Genomic DNA, 25,170 nt, shown 5'->3' on the forward strand with positions numbered 1-25,170 from the left:
CCTGCCTTCTTAAGGTGGTTCTTTAGAAAAAACACAGCAGATCTGCTGCCTGTTATCTGCTATTTCTACAGCTCCACCTTAAGGAGGTGGGATATTCCAGGATGACCTCTGCAACGGGGTAGTTCAAGAGTTTTGAGCATGCTCAGTTGCTTTCTCTACTTCCACAGACCTGCAAAGAACAGACAAGATTCAGAAGAGAAGCAGAAACTTTCTGTATCCTGCAACTGGAAATCCCTGAGACCCAGTTCCCTTCCTGCAGAGGGGAGAGGAAGGATTATATCTAAGACTCAGAGATCATCCCAATCTGGAGACCAGAGCCGTCCGTTTGGCGCTGTAAGCCTTCCGCTCCTTCTTGATAGGAGAGTCAGGGTTCTGTCGGACAATGCCATGGCGGTGGTCTATGTCAATCGTCAGGGGGGGCACCAAGAGCACTCAGGTGGCGTAGGAGATGGCTCTGCTCATGGTCTGGGCAGAGTCTCACTTTCAGGACATCTTGGCCTCCCATATAGCCGGAGTGGAGAATGTTCAAGTGGACTTCCTCAGTCATTACGTGCTAGATCCCAGAGAGTGGTGTCTAAGCCACGTGGCCTTTCAGATGATAGTGCAGTCTTGGGGTCGTCCCCTCATGGACCTGATGGCCACGAGTGTCAATACCAAAACACCCCGCTTCTTCAGTCATCGCAGAGACGGTCAGGCTGAGAGCCTGGATGCTCTGGTTAAACCATGGCCAATGGAGGGGATGTTGTATGTATTCCCTCTGTGGCCAGTAGTGGGCAGAGTTCAATTCCGCATTGTTCGTCATCTGGGCCTGGTGGTTCTGGTGGCTCCGGATCTGGTGCGGCTTCTGGTGTCAGATCCTCTTCCGCCCAATCTTCTGACTCGGAGCCCCATTCCCTGTTTGATCCAGCTCCCTTTTTTGTCTTTTTTGAAAAGGAACACCTAGGAAGGAAGGGGAGTTCAGATAAACTGATCTCCTCTCTCTTCGGGTCCCGCAGACTTTCCACTTCTTGGGCTTATGTGCGGGTTTGGCGTATATTTGAGGAGTGTACGGTGCAGGGAGTGGTCTCTTCTCACGCTTTCCTGCCTAACATCTTAGAGTTCTTGCAGGATGACCTGAACAGGGGCCTGGCCTGGCTTGGTCTTCTCTCCAGGGAGCTTGAAGCCTTTTCAGCCTTTTGTGGGTTATTACGGGGTCAGCGTCTGACTGCCATTCCTGATGTCTTTCACTTCTTGCGGGCGGCCAAGTTACTCAATTCTCCCGTGCGACCATCTGTTCCCTCTTGGGATTTGAATCTGATTCTGTCGGGGCTAGTACACCCCCGTTTGAGCCTTTGGGTGCCTGTTCGTTGAAGGACCTTACTCTTAAGGTGGTCTTCTTGGTAGCTATTACTTCTGCTAGACGTGTTTCAGAGCTGCAGGCTCTCTCTTGTAGGTCTCCCTTCCTGGAGTTTTTTAGGGAACAGGTCGTGTTATGGCCTGTTCCTTCCTTTCTGCCAAAGAACAAGGAATTGTCGTGGCTCACTGTAGCAGTGAAGGAAGCGATCAGAGACAAGAAGACTTCGTTTAAGGAATGGAAAAGGACAAAAATGGATGAAAACTGGGAAAAGCACAAATAACAAGAGGGGCAAAAAAGGACTACGAGGAAAAAATAACCAAGGAAGCCAAAACTTTTAAGCGGTGGGGCCGATGGATGACCATGAAATAAAGGGAATGCTAAAGGAGGACAAAGCCATCGCCGACAAACTAAACACATTTTTTGCATCTGTATTTACCAAAGAGGATATACACAACATACCAGAAGCCGACAGGCTATATGCAGGAAATGAGAACGGGAAACTGACAGGGTTGACGGTCAGTCTAGTAGAGGTATGCAGGTCGATTGATAGGCTTCAAATCGATAAATCCCCGGGACCGGATGGCATCCATCCAAGGGTAATCAAGGAACAGATAGGGGTTATAAGTGAACTGTCTCAACTAATAGTCAATCTGTCAATCAAATCAGGAAAGATTCTGGAAGACTGGAAAGTGGCGAATGTTACGCCGATCTTCAAGAAAGGTTCAAGGGGAGATCCGGGAAACTACAGACCAGTGAGTCTGACTTCGGTACCAGGAAATATGGTAGAAGCACTGATAAAGGACCGTATCATCGATCACCTTGATGGACACAAACTGATGAGGACCAGCCAGCACGGTTTCAGCAAAGGAAGATCTTGCTTGACAAACTTACTGCACTTCTTCGAGGGAGTAAACAGGCAGAAAGACAAGGGTGACCCGGTCGACATAGTATATCTGGGTTTTCAGAAGGCATTCGACAAGGTCCCGCGTGAATGACTACTTCGAAAAAATGCAAGCCATGGAATCGAGGTTGATATACTCATGTGGATTAAAAACTAGTGTCACGAGTAGAGTGTCACGAGAGGAGAAGTGTCACGAGTAGAGTGCCATTGGATTTGGTGCTCGGGCCTGTGCTCTTCAACATATTTATAAACGACCTAGAAATTGGCATGACGAGTGAGGTGATTAAATTTGAGTATTCAAAGTAGTGAGGACAAAGAAGGATTGCGAAGACCTACAATGAGACATAAACACACTCGAGGAATGGGCCGCGAAATGTCAAATGAGGTTCAACGTGGATAAGTGCAAGGTGATGCATGTCGGTAAGAAAAATCATATACACGAATACAGGACGTCTGGTGCTATACTCGGAGAGAGCCTCCAGGAAAGAGTCTTGGGAGTACTTGCAGACAAGTCAGTGAAACCGTCTGCGCAATGTGCAGCGGCAGCGAAGAGGGCAAACAGAATGTTAGGAATGATTAAGAAGGGGGATCACAAACAGATCCGAAAAGGTTATCATGCCGTTGTACCGGGCCATGGTATGCCCCCATCTGGAATACTGCGTCCAACACTGGTCGCCGTACATGAATTAGGACATAGTACTACTTGAAAGAATCCAGAGAAGAGCGACACAAATGGTTAAGGGGCTGGAGGAGCTGCCGTACAGCGAGAGGCTAGAGAAACCGGGCCTCTTCTCCCTTGAAAAGAGGAGACTGAGAGGGGACATGATTGAAACATTCAAGATATTATAAAGATATTCCTTGGTCCCTCTCACGTTTCATCACCGCCACTTGAAGGATGAATGCCCTTTGTTTGACCATTCTAAGCTGCGAGATGCTTGGTCCGGTGATCTTGCTGTTGATTTGCCTTCTGATATCCTCCTTCAGGCTGTCCGGCGACTGCCTGCTTTTCGTAAATACACTACCTTTTGGGAGCAACATTTTAAATTGATTTTTCGTTTATATGTTTCTCCTAGAAGGGCTTATTTGGCTCACTTCCGTCCCCACGCAGCCTGTCTTCGTTGTCAGGTTCCGGAAGCCAGCTTAGGCCACATGTTCTGGACTTGTCCTCAGTTACAACTTTTTTGGACTGCTATATTTGCTTTTGTGGAGTCTATTTGGCATGTTACTGTTCGCAGTTCCCCTTTGCTTTTATTTGGGACTGTTCCTCACTACTTTCCACGTTTCAAGGGAGTTGCAGCTTTCCTCAAGTGGTCTATCCTGATTGCCTTGAAATGCATCCTGCTGAAATGGCTTGAAGCTGAGGCGCCGGACTATTCCCTTTGGAGGAGCCGCATGATCGCTCTTTTGATGTGGGAGCGAAGGGATGTGACTGACTTGGCTTCTCGACAAGGTCGTCTTTTCCAGACCACTTGGGAACCTTTCTGGAATACTTTGACCCCTCTGGCTCGTAGCCGGATACTTAATTGATGCTTTGTTTGTACTTCCCTTTTGTGCCTCTTTTGTATAGTTTGTTATTCAATTCTTTGTTAATTTGTGTTTCGAAGGAGGACCCAGGGGTGGGTATGGTGGGGAGGGGGGTTTGGGGGGGGTGGTTCTTTTGGGGACTATTTCAAAATTTTGAGCTGTTTCTGTACTTTGTGTTACTATGTTGTGTTCTTGCTTGCTCAATAAAATATATTTGACCATAAAGATATTCCTTTTTTGTCCAAAATTATAAGAATGTATCCAGATGTTTCATGCCCGACCCAGAAGAGAAGAAAGCAGTGTCTTATATTGAGACCTAAGGTAATACAGTTAGGGGTGACCTTTGTTCTGAGGTACCCCTGTAAATGTGTTATGGTGTATAAAGAGAACAGATATGTTTTCTATGAGCCACAGCAGTTATCTAAATTTATTAATTACTATCTCAGGATAGTAATTAATTACTTAATTCTGATTCTTTTAAAATCCGTTTAGAGAAAAATGTTCAACGGCAGTCGAGCCTCCTTTGGTTTTCCTTGTTATTGAATTTGTAGGTTAATTTCAGCAAATTGTAGCTCGGTCTCCAATAGATAGTGGACTAACTATATTGTGTAATCAAAATTTACTTTGTATTTTTTGGATTAAGTGATATTCTGCTTTTCATGATATTTTTTCTTTTGTTTTTGATTGAGATTGTCAAAGCTATAATATTAATAAATAAAGAATGAAAAAAAAAAGAGAAACATTCAAGATATTGAAGAGAATTGACTTAGTAGAGAAAGAGATATTGTTCACCCTCTCCAGGTTGCAGAGAACGAGAGGGCACTTTCTAAAGTTAAAAGGGAATAGGTTCCGTACAAACGTCAGGAAGTTCTTCTTCACCCAGAGAGTGGTGGAAAACTGGAACGCTCTTCCAGAGGCTGTTATAGAGGAAAACACTCTCCAGGGATTCAAGAAAAGGTTGGATATAGAAACATAGAGTATGACGGCAGAAAAGGGCCGATGGCCAACAAGTCTGCCCACTCAAGAACCCTCCCTCCTCCCTCCCACCCTCCCTCCATCATTTAAGCATTCCTCTGGAGCGACCCCACCTGTCTGTTCCATCGTCCTTTGAAGTCAAGCGTGGTTCTGGCCTCGACTATCTGACGTGGAAGACCATTCCATCGATCAATTACCCGTTCAGTGAAGAAATACTTCCTGGTGTCCCCATGAAATCTTCCCCCCCCCCCCCCCTGAGTTTTAGCGGATGTCCTCTTGTCGCCATGGGACCCCTAAGACAAAATATTCCTTCCTCCACATCAATACGGTCCGTGACGTATTCGAATGTTTCTATCATGTCCCCCGTTTCCCTGCGCTCTTCGAGAGAATATAAGCGCAGCTTGCTCAAACGTTCTTCGTATGGGAGATTCTTTAGTCCTGAGACCATCCTGCTGGAACAGAACGTACGCAGGTAAGGCTAGACTCAAATAGGGCACTGGTCTTTGACCTAAGGGCCGCCGTGTGAGCGGACTGCTGGCCACGATGGACCACTGGTCTGACCCAGCAGCAGCAAATCTTATGTTCTTATGTTTTAAAGGTAGTTTCTCCTTTTCATGTCTCTCAATCGGTGGTCCTCCCGGTGCTAGGTAGTTGGGAGGGTTCTTCTGAGCAGAAACAGTTGCACAAATTGGATGCTGTGTGTGAAGGACCCAGGAGATCAGAAAATCAGAACATCTTTTTGTCCTTCTAGCGCAGGGGTGTCCAACCCATGGGCCGCATGCAGCCCAGCAAGGAGTTTCATACGGCCCAAGCTTCTCTCTCCCTCCCTCCCTTCTGTGATTCTCTCCAGTGGGAATTTAGTTTTCTGGCCGGCTCCTTGCGAGCGATTCACGGCTGCTTCAAAAGCCTTCTCGCATTCCCTTCCTTCTTTGGGTGTCTGTCTAGGGGAAAAAGATGATGCACTTGGGGAGATGAAAAAAGAGGAGAACTGTTGGGCAGAAAGAGAAAGGAGGGAGAGAGAGAATTATTGGACATGGTAGTGGGAGAGGAGTGAGGAAGAGCTGCATGGGCACGGAGAGAAGGGGGGAGAACATACTGGGTCAAGGAAGCTTCCTGGACCTTTTTTTTTAAAAAAGTACAGAGGGGGGAAGGTATTAAAAGAAGTGCTAGATTGGGCATGGGGGGAGAGCTTATTGGGCCAGAAACAAAGCACAGAGAGATGGTGGGCAATGGTCTGAAGGGAGAGAAGTTGGACCTGGAGTGGTATGGAGGAAGAGGAAAAGAGATACTTGAAGGGAGAACTGTTGGGAAGAGAAAGTGAGAAATGGTGTATCTGGGGAAGGGAGGCAGGCAGGCAGGGGGAGAGATGGGATGGGGCAATTGGGAAGAGAAAGGGAAAGAAGTTGGATCTGAGGATGGAAGGGATGGAGGGAGAAATGTTAGGCCTGTGGATGGAAGACAGAGAGATGCAGCATCTCTTTTTTTCCCTCCATTTCATTGTTCAGCATCAAATGAGGAGGGAAGAAGAAAACAGAAAAGAGAGGGAGTAAAATGTTGGATCATGGGGATAGACGAGCAGAGATGGACCCATGGGAGGGCAGGAAGGAAGAGAGCTGGGAAAAGAAGATGCTAGGAGATGGAAAGAAAGGGACAGGGAGTTATAGCCTGACCAGAGGAGAGAGGGAGGGGGATTCTTAAAGTGGTAAACCATGTGGATGAGGTCAAAAGGGAGATGACAAGATGAGTGAGAGAGCAGTGAGTACAGTGGTAGAAATGTGGTAATGGGGACTAGATAGAAGGGAATAGGAGGCTGGGAAAGGAGTGAGATGGAAAATAGGAGAGCTATGGACTGAGAGAAGATGGAGAATTGAGAGGTAGCTGAACATTTTAGAAGAAGGGTGAGAAAAAAAGGCAAGATTTGAGTGGACAGAGGCAAAAAAGAAAAGAAAGCTGAAAAGGAAAAATCAATATGTTGGACAGGCATAAGAAGGAAATAGAAAGAAAGAAGAGAAGAAAAAAATGGACAGCAGATACTGGAACGAGAATTAGTTGAAGATAGAGAAAAAGCAGAAAGAGAAACTGGAGCCAAGATGATGGAAAAACAAAATATCCAGCAAACAAGGTAGAAAAAATTGTTTTATTTTGAATTTATTAACTGGAATATGTTAGCTTTGGGATATGTGCATCACAATTATTTTTGTATTCAGTGACATAGTCATATACAGCTGATTTGGGGGAGGGACTGGAGCCCAAAATTAGTGGATGGGCATCAAAGTTTCTCCCTGCCTGAGTGCAATTGATAAATACTTGAGCTAGTGGGGATTCCCAAGCCCTGCCAACTGAAGACATCTTCCTCCAGGCTGGCAATCTCCAAGCTTTGCAGCCAATGGCAATATCTTCAAGCTGCCCCTGCTTTCATGCATGCATGAAAGCCAAAGGAGGGGGGGGGCAGGGAGGAGGGAAGGCAGCAGCTCTGCAATATTGCTGTCATCTGCAGAACTTGGAAAGTTGGAGGGGGAGGAGGTGGCCATCAGTTGGTGAGGTTTGGGGATCCCTACTAGCTACAGCAAGGGAGATATTCATTTTGAGGGAGCCTAAGCTCAACGTGGGAGGCCCAAAAAAGCAGTAATATTTACCCTGATTGAGCGATCCTCCACGTGCACTGCTGACAGCTGATTCAGCATCCCCACTCTGATGAGGCTCACCGTAGCTGTAATAGAAGTGAATGGGAGAACCAGGAGCGTGCATCCCTGCTCATCAGAGTGGGGATGCGGAAGCCTGTGGCTGCTCCCACTCTCAGCGGTCCACATGGAGGATCATTCAGTCAGGTTAAGTATTACTGCTTTTTATGAAGGTTTATTATTAGATATGTACATCTTCTATATTAGTGGGTGCAAACTTGGGACCTGCTCAACCTTTTTTTTGCTCATCAGGTAGTGTTAGTGTCTGTGCGGCCTCAGAAATTTTTTTTTCGTCCAATGCGGCCCAGGGAAGCCAAAAGGTTGGACACTCCTGTTCTAGCGGATCCTCGTAAGGGGGATGGTGCTTCCAAGGCTTCTATTATGCGTTGGATCAAGGAAACTATTGCTTCTGCTTACCTTCTTCAAAAAAAAAAAAAGCTTGTTCCGGAATTTCTCAAGGCTTATTCCACTCGGAGTCAGGCTGCTTCTTGGGCTGAGTCTTTGCTGGTGCCTCCAATGGATATTTGTAACACTGCTGTTTGGTCTTTCTTGCATTCTTTGTCAGACACTACCATGTGGACATTCAGGCGCATCGGGACGCGGTGCTCAGTGAGCATGTTCTGGTATCGGCCCTTCAGGGGTCCCACCCATGATAGGGACTGCTTTGGTATATCCCGCTTGTAAGATTAATCTATGCTGATCTGGAGAGTTGCTAAAGAAGGAGAAATTAGGTTCTTACCTACTAATTTACTTTCTTTTAGCCTCTCCAGACCAGCATAGGACCCACCCTGTCTATTGTCGTGTTCTTGTGTGCAGCTTTTAATTTTTTGGTCAGTTTGTAGTATTTTTCTAGAGCCAAGGAAATTAAGAACAGCGGATGTGGTTTGGCTGGCATAGCTGTGAGGACTTCTGCTATTTGCATTTGCTCCTTTTCATATTCCAACAGCGTTCCTGTTTTTATTTATTGATACTCCAGTTCGGAGTCCTGTTTGGTTTTCTGTTTATACTTCTTAGTTCTGCTTGGCTATTCGGCAGACTGTGGTAATTAGGGAGGAGTCACGTGATATGTACTATTCCAAAGTTTTGTCTCAGTCTCCACCTGCTGGTCATGATGAGATATAACTCATTTGTAAGATTAACCTATGCTGGTCTGGAGAGGCTAAAAGAAAGCAAATTAGCAGGTAAGAACCTAATTTCTCCTTTTTCTTTATGGAACAAACTTCCTCCTTGAATCCATCAGAAACAACATTTGTGAGATCCAAGGCTCTGTTAAAAACTTGTTATTTAAGCTGACATTGGATTCCATAAATATTTGATTCTTCTGCCAGGTCACATTTTCTGATTTGACCCTGAAGGAGGCTTGGCGGAAGAGACAGACTTGTGATGTTCTTTCTTGGATGAATGTTTGCTATGAATGCTTGTCCTTTCTTATCATTTCTTATGGAGTTCCTTTCTTTTTTAGATATATTTTATATACACCACCTTAATCCATCTGTTGGAAAAGGCAGTTAATCAAGAATATACTTATTTGTGCAGGTATTCTGTTAAAGGGGTAGCATATGGGGTTGAAATAAATAAACCAACCATACTATGAAAAACCTGCCACTTATTCATCATGGATCTAGAATTAAAGCAGAGTGATAAAAACTGAACATTCCAAGGGGCCGAGTCACAGAAAACCAAAGACAATTTAACACACCATCTCTCTCCACCCATTCTCCAGCATTCCTCCAACACACACAATTTATAATCTGTCACTATAATAGACACTTGCTCTGGCTGCTGTAACGCCTTTTTATTTTCACTTCAAAATGTTATCACATTCAGAATATTTAAATGGTTTCTCCCAAGAGCAGTGTCTCCAGGTAGGTTAGTCTGGCACACATCATGACAGTCATGAACCTCATTTTTAAGCCAAGGAAAGTGGAGTATGATCTCTCAAATTTGATGCTAACATTTGCTGAAATGCTAAAGACACCTTCCTTCTGGAGTTGAGACAACCTATTCGGGTATGCCTAAATTTCATTCCCAAATGTATCTTCTTGGTCTCACTGCATTTTTTGGGTACTTAAGGATCGTCTCTCTTTACATAAAATTCACAGAGTAATTTCCTGGGACTGACACTTCTAGGATCAATGCCGTTCTGGGGTTTCTCTTTCCCCACTATCAAGCCATGGTAGAGAGTCCCAAGCGGCAAATACACCAAAGCCCACGGCCCTGTGTCTAGTTTCCTTACATCCAGCTTTTTATTCGTTGGAATGGGAATGTCCCAGGTGATCAAAAACCTCTTCAATCTTCAGCGAGGTTGTATCTTTACAAAGTTTCCAATGGATAAGACTTGCAACTTATTTTGCCTTTCTGTATATTAATTTTCTGCAATCAGGCCTTTGCAGCCCGCTAGTGATACTTGGAACTATTTCTAACTATTGATTATTGTGCCATATGTTTCTACGCTTGGGGTGGACCATCTACTGTCATTGGCAGCAATTATCAATTGCTCATCCTTTGGTTAAGGGAGGGCTAATTTAAACCTTTCAAGGGTACAACAGGGTCACCATGTGAAGCTACTCAGCAAGAGTTAGAGAGAGAAAGTATTCCTCCCTCAGACACATCCAATTCACCAGTTTTCCCACTGAAAATGTTAAGTTTCCTTTTCTCTCCAGTGTGGATTCTTTCATGAATTCTGAGATGATTTTGACTAAGGCTTGTACCATGACTTTTAGAAGTATGTAGCCTAATGGTTAGAGCAGCTGCCTCAGCACCCTGAGGTTGGGAGTTCAATTCCCACTGCAGCTCCTTGTGACTCTGGGCAAGTCATTGTCCCAGGTCCAAAATCAGTAGGTAAACCACACAGAAAAAGCAGTAGATCAAGTCCCATTTCCTTTATATTTATATGGTGTTTCTTCCGTGTAGATTATTGGATGAAATCTTAGGTAATCATTTTGACTGAAGCTTTTACCAGATTCAGAACATTTATATGGTTTTTATAGAAAGCGTAGATTTTTTCATGAATTCTAAGGTTACCTTTTTGATGCTTTTACCACATTGAGAACATTCACATTGTGTTTCTCAGGGGCAATAAGTTAGTTTTGCACATATCATGAACAAAGCTCACTCTTAAGACTCTGACTTCTGTGGTAAGCAAATTAATGGAAACACTTTTAAAACAGAGAATGGTCAAGTTTCTGGAATCCTGTGGATTACGGGACCGGAGGCAACATGGATTCACTAGAGGTAGGTCTTGTCAGACAAATCTGATCAATTCTTTGATAGAGGATGTGCGCTAGATGTGGTGCATTTAGATTTTAGCAAAGCCTTTGACAGTGTTCCACACACACGTCTAATAAATAAACTGAGTGTCCCAAAGTGACGGGCTGGGTCGAGAACTGGTTGAGCGGAAGGCGACAGAGTAGTGATCAATGGAAATCGCTCTGAGGAAAGGGTTGTTACCAGTGGTGTGCCTCAAGGTTCTGTTCTTGGGCCTGTTCTTTTTAACATTTTTATAAGCAATATTGCTGAAGGGTTGTCGGGTAAGATTTGCCTCTTTGCGGAAATCTGCAATAGAGTAGACACGCCGGATGGTGTGAATAACATGAAGAAAGACCTGGCGAAGCTTGAAGAATGGTCTGAAATTTGGCAGCTAAAATTTAATGCTAAGAAATGCGAGGCCATGCATTTGGGCTGCAAAAACCCGAGGGAACAGTACAGATTAGGGAATGAAGAGCTTATATGCACGACAGAAGAGAGAGACTTGGGTGTGATTGTATGTGATGATCTTAAGGTGGCCAAACAGGTTGAATAGGTGATGGTGAATGCTAGTAGGATGCTAGGTGCACAGGGAGAGGTATGGCTAGTAGGAAAAAGGAAGTATGGATGCCCCCGTATAAGACTTTGGTGAGACCTCATTTAGAATATTGTGTACAATTCTGGAGGCTGCACCTTCAAAAAGCTTTAAAAAGGATGGAGTTGGTCCAGAGGAAGGCTACTAAAATGGTTTGTGGTCTTCATCATAAGACGTATGGGGAGACTTAAAGATCTCACTCTGTATACTTTGGAGGAAAGGCGGGAGAGGGGAGATATGACAGAGACACATAAATTCCTACGTAATGTAAATGCGCATGAGTTGAGTCTCTTTCATTTGAAAGGAAGCTCTGGAATGAGAGGGCATAGGATGAAGTTAAGAGGTGATAGGCTCTGGAGTAATCTAAGATAATACTCTTCTACAGAAAGGGTGGTAGATGCGTGGAACAGTCTCCCAGAAGAGGTAGTGGAGACAGAGACTGTGTATGAATTCAAAATAGCCTGGGATAGGCTAAAATAACAGGAGGATGTCGGTGAAGACAAGTTCCGCCACAAAAAACTGCTTGGAGGCAGATTGGGCAGGAAAAACCAGCCCGGGACAAGAGCCATGCAGAGGGCCTAACCCACAACGGTAAAGAAAAAATAAAACTTTTTTTTTTTTTGAAGATGAACTTAGAAAAGAAATAAAAGAAGAAACTGACAAAAATTTTCAACAGCCTTTGAAAAACACAGCTTCTTAGCTCCGTTGAAACTAAGAAACTGAGGGACCGCGCGTCTCTGTTGGGCGGAAAAGCACTCACACATGCGCGGTGCGGGTGTCAAGAGCTTTTTTTAAGCTCTTGAAGTGTCTGTACCGGGGCTCCGTGGTGACATCACCCATCAGTGAGAATATGCTGCCTGCTTGTCCTGGGATAATAAATAAACTGAGTGCCCTCGGGATGGGTCCCAAAGTGACGGGCTGGGTCAAGAACTGGTTGAGCGGAAGGCGACAGAGTAGTGATCAATGGAGATTGCTCTGAGGAAAGGGATGTTACCAGTGGTGTGCCTCAAGGTTCTGTACTTGGGCCTGTTCTTTTTAACATTTTTATAAACGATATTGCTGAAGGGTTTGTCGGGTAAGATTTGCCTCTTTGCAGATGATACCAAAATCTGCAAAAGAGTAGACATCCACGATGGTGTGAATAACATGAAGAAATACCTGGTGAAGCTTGAAGAATGGTCTGAAATTTGGCAGCTAAAATTTAATGCTAAGAAATTCAAGGTCATGCATTTGGGCTGCAAAAACCAGAGCGAATGGTACAGTTTAGGGGGTGAAGAACCTATGTGCACGACAGAAGAGGGTCTGATTGAATGTAATAATCTTAAGTTGGCCAAAGAGGTTGAAAAGGTGACGTCGAAAGCTAGAAGGATGCTAGGTTGCATAGGGAGAGCTATGGCCAGTAGGAAAAAAAGGGGGTATTGATGCCTCTGTATAAAACTCTGGTGAGACCTCATTTAGAATATTGTGTACAATTCTGGAGGCCGCACCTTCAAAAAAATGTAAAAAGGATGGAGTCAGTCCAGAGGAAGGCTACTAAAATGGTGTGTGGTCTTCGTGATAAGGCGTATGGGGACAGACTTAAAGATCTCAATCTGTATACTTTGGAGGAAAGGCAGGAGAGGGGAGATATGACAGAGACACTTAAATTCCTACGTAATGTAAATGCGCATGAGTTGAGTCTCTTTCATTTGAAAGGAAGCTCTGGAATGAGAGGGCATAGGATGACGTTAAGAGGTGATAGGCTCTGGAGTAATCTAAGATAATACTCTTCTACAGAAAGGGTGGTAGATGCGTGGAATGGTCTCCCGGAAGAGGTGGTGGAAGCAGAGACTGTGTCTGAATTCAAAAGAGCCTGGGATAGGCACGTGGGGATCTCTCAGAGAGAGAAATAGGTAATGGTTACTGAGGATGGGCAGCTCTATGACCTCACAATGCAGGTGTAAAGAGCCTTAGCCTATAGGATGAGGAGATGCAAATGGTAAGAGCCATAGCCAATAGGGAGAGGAGGAGATAGTGGATGCAGATGAGAGACTAGATGGACCATTTGGCCTTTATCTGCCATCATGTTTTTATGATATATAGAGTATGATCTCAGTTTCTCAAATTGACCGTTAACGCTTGCCATAGTACTTGCATTGTGCCAAAGAGAGCTTCTTTCTGCAGTTCATAAGAAGTAGCATATGTATAGGCACCCAGTGTGACGTTCTTTTGGCACCGAACATGATGGGAAATATTTCTGCCATTTTTTCTTGGTCTCAGACTGCATCTCTCTCCACGTGATTCACCAAGTAATTGCTTGGGACCAACACCTCTATAATCAATGTCAATTTAGTCATTTTGCTTTTACCACTATATCTGGATTTCTTGCATCAGTCGGGATGAACAGATCCCAGCTGATCCTAACCTCTTCCACAGTTCTTTTAGGGTCATCATCCCAATGCTTTTCTGCTACACTGATGTTGTAATGCTTACAGAGTTTCCAATGGATGAGATGTGCCACCTTGTTATGCCTTACTGGATAAAACTTCTCCATCATTAGCACTTCACAGCCAGCCATGAGACGAGTAACCGGTTCCAGCTCTTCCTTAGAGAATCTACAGGTCTGTTGCAGCAATTGTTTTAATGCTTGCTATAAACCATCTTGCCCATAATCTGCTGTCCTAGGCTTCAACCTTCGGTTTCACTTCACCTCTCCTTATCCAGTCATGTGTCTGATGTTGATCCATGAATGGCTCTTGGAGCAACAATTTAGTTCTCGCTGTACTTACAGAGTTGCCACTTTATTGATCCAACCCGTAAAAGAATTTCTTCTCTTCCTTTGCAAATTCTGTTGCTTCCTCTCCTTTTGGTACCTATGGATTTTCACCCATTCCTTCTACTCATTGGAAAGCTTGTCCAAGTTTAATAAAGGAACTAGAGATTCTGGAAGATTTTTGTCCACATTTCAACACCTTTTGTGCTTTGAGATCTGATGACATAAGCTTGGAGGCCTATGACAGATTATGGGTACCGAGCTACTACTTCAATGAGACCTACCCCTCCTTTAGATTTAGGAATATACAGTCTTGGCATACACTGATTCTTACGCATGACCTTGTGGGCATGAAGAAGTTTCGTTTTTCAAGGTCTTTAAGAGGCCTGTCTACATAGTCACCTTAGCACATTTCTCCATATTTTTTTGCCAGGGTGGATTCTTTCATGTATTTTTTTAGATTAGATTTACTGTGGAAACATTTACTATATTCAGGACATTTATATGAGAATATTTTATTTTATTTTTTATTAATTTAACATAAATTACAAGTAAATCTACTTGTTACAGAAATTCAGAATCGTATCCAAACTTAAATAAGATTTAAAGAAGCAACATTAAAAAGTAAAAAAGTGGATTTCAGTTCTTCATTAGACCTCAACAATCTGTGAGAGAGAAAAAAATGGAGATTAAAGGGAGAAAATTAGAAGAATGTTTTCAAGGTATAGGCTATAATACAGCTATATCCTTCAGTCTTCAAGCTTTGGAGCCTCACCACTGATTAACCTCTTGAGGTCCAAAAAAGATCTTAGATGATCAGGAATGAAGAAAACATATTTTAGATCCAAGTATTGAACAATACATTTACAGGGGTAGGCCAACATAAAAGAAGCACCCAACCCCCTCGTTTCGTCTCTCATGGCTAGAAACTGTCTTCGTCTATCCTGTGTAGGTTTAGTTACATCAGGATATATCCATATGCGTTGTCCACGAAAAAGAGTTGCAGATTTTCTCAAGAAGTCTCATAATAGCATTGAGGTCTTGTTCAAAGATGAAATTTACTATCAAGGTAGCTCTTTCCTTGACATCAGTAAAAGAATTCTCCAGGACAGCCATTAAATTTTGTAGCTCATTTTCAGTGATCACTTTCTCACCAAGAGGAATACCATTAGGTGTAGAATTCTTTTTTGAAACCGGTAAGAAGTATGCTTTATTTATTGGTGGAATCTGGTCTGGAGGAAAATTCAAATTTTCTATCAAGAGTTTTTTTAAAGACCTCTATTGGTGTCTCCGCTGGTATTTTTGGACAGTTTAAAACTCTAAGGTTCAAACGGCAGTTGAAATTCTCAATCTGTTCAATCTTACGTGCAAACAAATTTTGTTCCTTTACAACCAAAGAGACAGAGTTATTTTTAAAGTAGTAGACTCAGCCTGAATCTTATCTAGACATTCCAGTTTAACTTTTTCTACTGTCAAGGAAAAAGCATCCACTTTAGCCACTAGTACCTCAATGTCTTGAGCTATTTTCCTGAGTTTCTCATCCATTTTCTTTATGGCCTCAAAGAGTATCTCAAGTGTATTGCCAGGACTCGCTGCAGGCACTCCAGCTCCCACAGAGCTCTTCTTCGGGTCCTGGTCTCCAGCAGAGGGTGTAGCTCCTCCCAGAGTCAGCACCGGGGTTTCCTCCTCCTCTGTCCCAGGGCTGTAGTCTCCGCTCTGTGTCCATGCTGGACATGGGGGTGCAGAAATCATTGGTGGAGACAAAGATGTCAAAGGTTCCATTGATTCAAGTGCTCCCTGGCTTGAATCTTCAGCGGAAGTCAATCCACGCCGGGATAGCTGAGGTTCAGCAGAGCTCTGCCGCCCAAAGAAATGCTGGAGCGTCGGCTGAGCTGGGGAAGATGTGAGAGCCGAAGTTTGCATGGCTCTCACAGTTCCCTTCCTCTTCGTATGAGGCATACCAGCTAGTAGAAAAGGAACAAAGAAGCGAAGAGAAGCAATAGGACAGCTGGAGCATCACTGAAAAGTTGAGGTAATCGGACATGGAAATCAGAGTGATCAGACCTCTGCTAACTGCTGTCCGCCATCTTGATTCTCCTCAATCCATTTATATCCATGGTGGATTCTTTCATTACGTCTAATTATATTATTTTGATTGAAGCTTTTATCCAGTTTTCCCTAGTGTGTTTCCTGAAGTCTGAGTTGATTGAAACTTTTACCACATTCAGAACACATAAATTGTATTTCTCCAGTATAAATTCTTTCAGGAATTCTGAGAGAAAACGGAAATTTTCACTACATATACAAAATTTATATGATTTTTCTCCATTGTGGATCAATTCATGAATTCTGACGACCTTACTGACTAAAACTTTTACCTCTTCAGAACATTTGTATGGTTTCCCTCCACTCTGAATTATTTCATAAGTTCTGAGATTACTTTCTGTTTGATGCTTTACTACATTCTGAACATTTATATGGTTTTTCTCCAATGTAGATCTGTTCATGCAGAGCTGACCTTTTTGTTTAAAGCTTTTACTACATTGAGAATATTTCTGTTTTATTTCCAGTGTGAATTCTTTCATGAGTAATGAGGTCACCATTTTGTTTGAAACTTTTACCACATTCAGAACCTTTACATGGTTTTTCTCCAGTGTATCCGATTTGATCTGTTCGATTAAAGCTCTTGTCACTTTCAGGACATTTATATGGTTTTTTTACAGAGTGAATTCTTTCTGAATGGATTATGAGTTCACTTTTTTGTTTGAAGCGTTTACCACATTCACATTCATATGGTTTTTCTCCAGTGTGGATTCTTTCATGAATTCTGAGTTGATCTGCTCGATTAAAACTTTTGCCACATTTAGAACATTTATATGGCTTTTCTCCAGTGTGAATTCTTTCATGAGTTATGAGGTTAGCTTTTTGATTAAAGCTTTTACCACATTCAGAACATTTATATGGTTTTTCTCCAGTGTGGATTGCTTCATGTCTCCTGAGGACATTTTTTTGATAGAAGCTTTTACCACATTCAGAACATTTATATGGTTTTTCCCCAGTGTGAATTACTTCATGAATTCTGAGGTCACCTTTTTGATTGAAGCTTTTACCACATTCAGAACATTTATATGGTTTTTCTCCAGTGTGAATTCTTTCATGCGTTCTGAGGATAGTATTACTAGTGAAGCTTTTACCACATTCAGAACATATGTATGGTTTCTCTCCAGTGTGGATTCTTTCATGAGTTATGAGTTGACATTTTTGATAGAAGCTTTTACCACATTCAGAACATTTATATGATTTTTCTTCAGTATGAAGTCTTTCATGATATCTAAGGCCACCTTTATGATTGAAGCCTTTACCACATTCAGAACATTTATATGGTTTTTCTTCAGTGTGAAGTCTTTCATGATTTCTGAGGCTACCTTTATGATTAAAGCCTTTATCACATTCAGAACATTTATATGGTTTTTCTCCAGTGTGAATTACTTCATGAATTCTGAGTACACCTTTTTGCTTGAAGCTTTTACCACATTCAGAACATTGATATGGTTTCTCTCCAGTGTGGCTTACTTCATGTCTCTTGAGGTTATTTTTTTGATTGAAGCTTTTACCACATTCACAACATTTATATGGTTTTTCCCCAGTGTGAATTACTTCGTGAATTCTGAGGTCACCTTTTTTATTGAAGCTTTTACCACATTCAGAACATTTATATGGTTTTTCTCCAGTGTGAATTCTTTTGTGGATTCTGAGGCTATCTTTATGATGGAAGCCTTTACCACATTCAGAACATTTATATGGTTTTTCTCCAGTGTGGATTGTTTCATGTCTCCTGAGGACATTTTTTTGATTGAAGCTTTTACCACATTCAGAACATTTATATGGTTTTTCTCCAGTGTGAAGTCTTTCATGATTTCTGAGCCCACTTTTATAATTGAAGCGTTTACCACATTCAGAACATTTATATGGTTTTTCTCCAGTGTGAATTCTTTCGTGAATTCTAAGATCACTTTTTTGTTTGAACTTTTTACCACATTCAGAACATTTATATGGTTTTTCTCCAGTGTGAATTCTTTCGTGAATTCTGAGATTATATTTTCGACTGAAGCTTCTATAACATACTGAGCATTTAAATAACTTTTCTCTATTGAGGTTTATTTGATGCCCTTGTTTTTTGCTAATGCTGATTAATCCATGTCCTCTCAGCTCAAATACCTGACTGAAGTTTGTATCTTGTTCAGAACATTCTGGTGGCTTGCTTTCTTTGGAAACATTTTGATGAGTCATAAGTTGTGATTTATATGCAAAGGATTTGTCACACTCCATACCCTGGAATAGCTTGTCTTGTCTGTGAAATATGTTTTGTCCTGACAAGTTGTACTTCCCAGTGAACATTTCCTCAAATGTAGTGCTCTGAAAAAGTATCTCCCTTCTGAGTCTTTGATTTTGTATGAGATTTGTGCAACTGGTTGAATTTCTCTTTTGTTTAGTAGATATATCCAAGCTTTCTCCTCTTAAGATATTTTCGTTCATGCTAGATGGTCTTAAACTCCTATTGCCCCCCACACTATTGGCTGAACGATCTCGGCTGTCTCTGGAGGGGTCTTTGTGTTTCCAATCTTCCCTCTGCTGCCCATCATACACGCTCATTCTCATATGCTCAAATCCATCATCTGTGGATAAAAATGAAAAGTATGTACATAGTATGTTTCTTTGCTGTAAACCGCTTTGAACTTCTGGTATAGCGGTATATAATAAATAAAATTATTATTATTATTATTATTATTATAAATTATACATCTATTGAGTAAGACATACTGTACTGTATATACTCGTAAGCAAATATCCCCAAAAAGTCTTTAAATTAATTTGCTTGCAAACAGGTGAGCACAGGCACAAGAGACAAACAGACCATCCTGTTTCTGGACATCTCATCCTTCCTTCCTTCTAAACAGGATCACTATTCTGTTTTTTGTTTAAATCTGTTTTTTATTTTATTAACAATAAAGACGACTACCAATTAGAGAGATAATTTACTTAGTAATCTGTGACACTTATTACTATATACTCTTATAATCACAGCTATAATTTAAATAGAATTATTTTTCTTTTACTTTGATTTTTAAACTAAGGTTATTTATTATTATATAAATTATTTGTGAAGTGCTCAGACCAAGAAACCCATATAATAGTGATGTCACTACAATGAGGTTTTCAAGGGGACCATCATCGCCTTCACAGGTCCCCTATCTTTAGGCCTATATATTGCCTATCTGATTGATATATCCAACATATAGTGTTGTTCTATTTCGGGGAGCTATCAGCGATATTGCTTCTCATTGGTGACTTATTAACATAACAACTAAATATATAAAAAAATAAAAATAAAAGTGCTTATCTAAAAGGTTCTTTTAGCCTTTTAATAAAGCCTTAAAGGAGTTTAGACCTAGAGTTACACGGTAGGGTCATTATCATGATTTTCATTTAACATGTTTAGTAGACTTGATATATAGTGTTTGTCTGATTTTTTCTTAGTGTTCCTCCCTGACGAAGAAACGAAATCCGGGTCGGAGGGACGGGATTCTAATCAGACAATGAAAAAATGAGCAGCACTACATTTTAGATAAGCACTTTTATTTTTATTTTTATTTTTTTATATATTTAGTTGTTATGTTAATAAGTCACCAATGAGAAGCAATATCGCTGATAGCTCCCCGAAATAGAACAACACTATATGTTGGATATATCAATCAGATAGGCAATATATAGGCCTAAAGATAGGGAGGGCTGGGGACCTGTGAAGGCGATGATGGTCCCCTTGAAAACCTCATTGTAGTGACATCACTATTATATGGGTTTCTTGGTCTGAGCACTTCACAAATAATTTATATAATAATAAATAACCTTAGTTTAAAAATCAAAGTAAAAGAAAAATAATTCTATTTAAATTATAGCTGTGATTATAAGAGTATATATTAACAATAAAGAACCATAATCAAACAAAGGCAAAATGACAAGCAATACTGTATATACTCGACTCGGTTTATATTCGAGCCTCTCTCACCACCGGCACAGTTGTGCTCCTTATGTTCACTGCTAAGCTCCTGCATGCAGGCCGACCCCCCCCCCCCATGCCGCTATCCTCAACACGCGCAGCCAGCTGATATCTGTATGCCTACCGCCGATACGCTGATCCTCAAGAACCACTCCTAATGCTGCTGCAGATCCGATCGCTGACCTTCATCCATGAGACCGGCCACCCCTGGAACCGCTAACCCATCTCACCCCACACCCTGGAACTTTTGGCCTCCATGCTTCCCCACTCCACCCCACCCACCAAAATCACCGAACACTGCGCACGCCCCCCCGGAGCTGCCGACATCCACACAACCGCCAGCGATTCACTCCAGGCTGAGCCAGTGTGGGGCCCCAAGCATCATATAATTGGTTAAAATATTTTTCTTTAGCACTCTCCAGACCAGTAGAGGTTAACTTTACGAATGGGTATATATCTAATCATGACCAGCAGGTGGAGACTGAAAACAAAACTTTGGGACAGTATATCCTAGCCCCTCCTCTCTATTTCCCTCAGTCTTCTTTCAGTCTCCAGCAGGTGTTGAGTGATCTGTACCCATCTCCCTTGGTAGGGCTGTTGGAATTTGTTTAAGGTGTTTTTTGTCCCTGTTTTTAGCCGGACGGAGCTTGGACGGACTCTGTTTGGGGGTTCGTCCGACCTCGGGGGTGTCAAACCCGGCGGGTCACGAGCGGGGTCCCTCCCCCCACTTCCTCCACCTCCCCACATTTTTTTTAGAGGAGCCTCAGCAATAAGCCTTGCCCCCTAAATCAAGCAAGACTATTGCTTTGAGAGCCTGTGGAGTCTGTTCTGTAAAAAAAAAAAAAAAAAAAAAAAAAAATCCTGAGGTAGTGCTGGTCTGGAGGGTTGTATCCCTTTAAGAAAACTGTATTTTACTGTATTTTTTCAACTAACCGGCACTTTTTTACAGCTAGGTCGCGTATGGAGCAATGAGCACTTCTAAAGGGAAAAAGTGCTCATTGTGCTCCAGACGCGAGGCACTCGCGGCCGGCCTGTGCAAGCGGTGTTCAGGCCGGGGCGGTGGAGGAGCTCCGTCGGCAGCGGCTGCAGGCGCCCAGAGCTCCCCGCCGATGGTGCCTCGCGAGTCGGCAGGGAACGGTGGCGAAGCCCGGTCTTCTCCGTCCGCCCACGGAGGGAATCCCCAGACCGCCGACGGTCGGGTTGTAGAGGATTCCCTCTCAGCTGATTTTTTGACAGCTGATGCCGGCTTGCCTGCTTTAGCGGCTGAGACTATTCAGGTTTCTCAGCCGCTTCAGGCTATGGAGGGAGCTTTTTTGGCGGGAAAACCGCCATCTTCTCTGTCTGGCCCCTCCATTTTGTCTTCCACCTCAGGTGACCTTCCCCCTGTTTTGACTATGCAGGGGCAAGGTTCTGCTGGGTCCCCTGCTGTGGCAGGGAGTCCCTTGGGACCCTCGGGGGGGGGTTTTCTCCTGATTTTTTCTTTTCTTTATGCAGAGCCTATTTTCAGGCGGCTGGGGGTCCCGGTTGCGCCCAGGGGGTCTCGGGGGGTGGTTTTTCCTCCGCGCTTCCTGCGGCTTTGCCTCTTTCGTCTGGCGTGACGTCCCCTCCGCCGCCTACCTTGTCCAAGCGTCCGCGGGTGTCGTGGGACGAGAATTTGTGGTCGGAGGATCGGGTCGGTTTGGAGGAGGACCTGGACCCTTCTGAGGAATTCCAGGACTCTCTGGAGGGGACGGAAGCTGGCGGCGGGTTGTCGGATTTCCCGTTCTCCAGTGACGAGGCGTCTGTGGTGCGTCTTTTTCAGAAAGATGAGCTGCCTGACCTTATTCAGCAGGTTTCTTCGGTCTTGCGTTTTGAGGACGCGCCGCCGGAGACTCCGCGTGTGGGGGACCCCCTGTTGCGGGGGATCCGTTCCGTTTCCCGCTCTTTTCCTATGCATCAGGATATTCGGGATATTATTCTGGAGCAGTGGAAAACGCCGGAGACGCCGTTTCGGCTGGCGCGCAGCATGGCTCGCCTGTATCCCATTCCTGAAGGGGATCGGGCTACGTTAGCTTCGCCGGTCGTGGATGCGGTGGTCTCGGCGATTTCCAAGCGGCATACCGTGCCTGTTGAGGGCGGTTCTGCCTTGCGAGACCCTGAGGAGCGCAAATTGGAGGGCCTCCTTAAGCAAAATTTTCAGGTCTCGGCCCTTGGGGTCCAGGCGGCTATTTGTGGGGGACTGGTCGCTCGCGCCGTGTTTCGGTGGGCGGAGCGGGTCTTGGATCGAGAGTCTGACGACTGGTCTCTGGTGGATCAGGAGGTTGCGAAGATTGAGATGGCGGCCTCATTCCTCTCAGATGCTCTCTATGACTTGGTGCGGAGCTCGGCTAAGTCTATGGCTTTTGGCGTGGCCGCAAGGCGTGTGTTGTGGCTGCGCGCTTGGGCGGCGGATGCTGCGTCCAAAGCTAAGCTTACTAAATTTCCCTTTCGGGGGTCGTTTTTGTTTGGAGAGGACTTGGATAAGTTGATTCAGACTCTGTCAGACTCGAAAGTTCCCCGTCTGCCGGAGGACCGTGCTCGCCCGGCGTCTCGGGGGGGTGCGGCCCGGGGGCGTTTGCGGGATTTTCGCAAGTATCGCCCGGGGCGTGGGGCTGCTTCTTTCCAGTCTCCGGGTTTTTCCCGGGGTCGGTTCTTCCAGCGCACGCAGCCCTTTCGGGGGGCCCGTCGGGGGGCAGGGAATCCCTCCGCCGGTTCCCCCGCTTCCCGTCCTGCACAATGACGCCTTGCCGGCGCCCCCTTTGGTTCCGGTGGGGGCCCGGCTGCGAGATTTTTTCCCCAAATGGGCCGAGATCACGTCCGATCAGTGGGTCCTGGAGGTGGTGCGGGACGGTTATGCACTGGAGTTCGCCCGCTCTCTGCCGGATTTTTTCCTCGCTTCTCCATGTCAGACTCCGGTGAAGACGCAGGCTTTTCGCCAGACCCTTCAGCGCTTGATAGATCTCAAGGCAGTTGTTCCGGTGCCCCCTCCAGAGTGGGGCACGGGCAGGTACTCCATTTACTTTGTGGTGCCCAAGAAGGAGGGGACTTTTCGGCCCATCCTCGATTTGAAAGGGGTCAACAGGGCTCTCAAGATTCCCTCTTTCCGTATGGAAACTCTGCGGTCGGTCATTCTGGCGGTTCAGCCGGGGGAGTTTCTCACTTCTCTCGATCTGACGGAGGCCTACTTGCATGTTCCCATTCGGGCCTCTCATCAGCGTTTCCTGCGCTTTGCGATCTTGGGTCGGCACTTTCAGTTCTGTGCGCTTCCCTTTGGGCTGGCCACGGCTCCGCGGACGTTCACCAAGGTGATGGTGGTCGTCGCGGCAGCCTTGCGGTCGGAGGGCATCCTGGTACACCCCTACCTGGACGACTGGTTAATTCGGGCAAAGTCGTTGCAGGAAAGTTCCCGGGTTACTGCTCGGGTGGTGGAGTTTCTCCGGTCGCTGGGCTGGGTGGTCAACCTTGCCAAGAGTCGGTTGGTCCCGGCTCAGCGTCTGGAGTACCTAGGGGTGCTGTTCGACACCTCCTTGGGGAAGGTCTTCCTCCCAGAGGGCCGGGTGAGCAAATTGCAATCTCAGATTCGCCTGCTTTTGGCGTCCCGGTGTCCTCGGGCGCGAGATTTCCTCCAGGTCTTGGGGTCGATGGCGGCGTCCCTGGACGTGGTGAGGTGGGCGCGGGCCCACATGCGTCCTCTCCAGTATGCTCTGCTCCGGAGGTGGTCTCCCCAGAGGCACGGGATGGATGTTCCGGTTCCCCTACGAGGCTTGGCGCGCTGCAGTCTGCGTTGGTGGCTCCAGACCCCTCACCTAGTTCAGGGGGTGGGTCTGGATCTCCCGCAGTGGACGGTGCTCCTGACGGATGCGAGTCTCCTGGGTTGGGGGGCTCAGTGTTTGGGTCACTCAGCTCAGGGCACCTGGTCCGCGGAGGAGGCCGCCTGGTCGATCAACGTGTTGGAGACCAGAGCGGTCCGTCTGGCGCTGTTGGCTTTCCACTCCCTGTTGCGGGGCAAGTCAGTCAGAGTGCTGTCGGACAATGCCACGGCGGTGGCTTATGTCAATCGTCAGGGGGGCACCAAGAGCACTCGGGTGGCGCAGGAGGCGGCTCTGCTCATGGTTTGGGCGGAATCCCATCTGCTGGACCTCTCGGCCTCTCATATAGCCGGAGTAGACAACGTTCAGGCAGACTTCCTCAGTCGTCACTTCCTAGATCCAGGAGAGTGGTGTCTCGGCGCCGAGGCGTTTCAGTTGATAGTGCAGGCTTGGGGGCAGCCCCTGATGGACCTGATGGCCACGGGTGGCAACGCCAAGGTGCCCCGCTTCTTCAGTCGTCGCAGGGACGGTCTGGCCGAGGGTCTGGATGCTCTGGTCCAGCCGTGGCCAACGGAGGGGCTGTTGTATGTGTTCCCTCCTTGGCCGCTGGTGGGCAGAGTGCTTCTTCGCATTGTTTACCATCCGGGTTTGGTGGTGCTGGTGGCGCCGGATTGGCCTCGCCGTCCGTGGTATGCGGATCTGGGGAGGCACCTGGTAGCGGATCCTCTTCCTCTGCCTCTCTCGGGCGACCTTCTGAGGCAGGGTCCCATTCCCATGTTCGACCCGTCTCCCTTCTGTCTTACGGCATGGCTCTTGAAAGGGGTCGCCTTAGCAAGAAGGGATATTCAGACAAGGTGATTTCTACACTGTTGGGGTCCCGGAGGCTTTCTACCTCTCGGGCTTATGTGCGGGTTTGGCGTCTCTTTGAGGAATGGTGTCGGGCGCGGGGAGTGACCTCTTTTCGCGCTTCTCTGCCTTCCATTCTGGAGTTCTTGCAGGATGGCCTGGATAGAGGCCTGGCTTGGTCTTCTCTCCGGGTTCAGCTTGCGGCCCTGTCGGCTTTTCGAGGGTTGGTGTCAGGTCAGCGTTTATCGGCGCTTCCTGATGTGATTCGGTTTTTGCGGGCGGCCAAGTTGCTTAGGCCTCCCCTTCGGCCCTCGGTTCCCTCTTGGGATCTTAATCTGGTTCTCTCTGTTTTGGTGCGTCCGCCTTTCGAGCCCTTGGACGACTGTTCTTTGAAGGACCTTACTTTGAAGGCGGTCTTTTTGGTGGCCA

At 45.3% G+C, this 25,170-nt stretch overlaps 2 protein-coding genes across 5 annotated transcripts in view; one reads left to right on the forward strand and one right to left on the reverse strand.

The window, feature by feature from the left end:
• LOC117367632 (zinc finger protein 271-like) overlaps positions 1 to 25,170 on the forward strand; it is a 204,055-nt gene that overhangs the window by 137,811 nt on the left and 41,074 nt on the right. The window lies entirely within an intron of this gene.
• LOC117367624 (zinc finger protein 493-like) overlaps positions 16,518 to 25,170 on the reverse strand; it is a 99,235-nt gene continuing 90,582 nt past the window's right edge. The window contains exon 10 of the mRNA XM_033960368.1: positions 16,518 to 18,121. Within this exon, the coding sequence (XP_033816259.1) occupies positions 16,549 to 18,121 (1,573 nt within the window). The 3' untranslated portion in view covers positions 16,518 to 16,548. The remainder of the gene's footprint in view (positions 18,122 to 25,170) is intronic.

Source organism: Geotrypetes seraphini, chromosome 10 (genome assembly GCF_902459505.1).
Source record: "Geotrypetes seraphini chromosome 10, aGeoSer1.1, whole genome shotgun sequence".
NCBI lineage: Eukaryota > Metazoa > Chordata > Amphibia > Gymnophiona > Dermophiidae > Geotrypetes > Geotrypetes seraphini.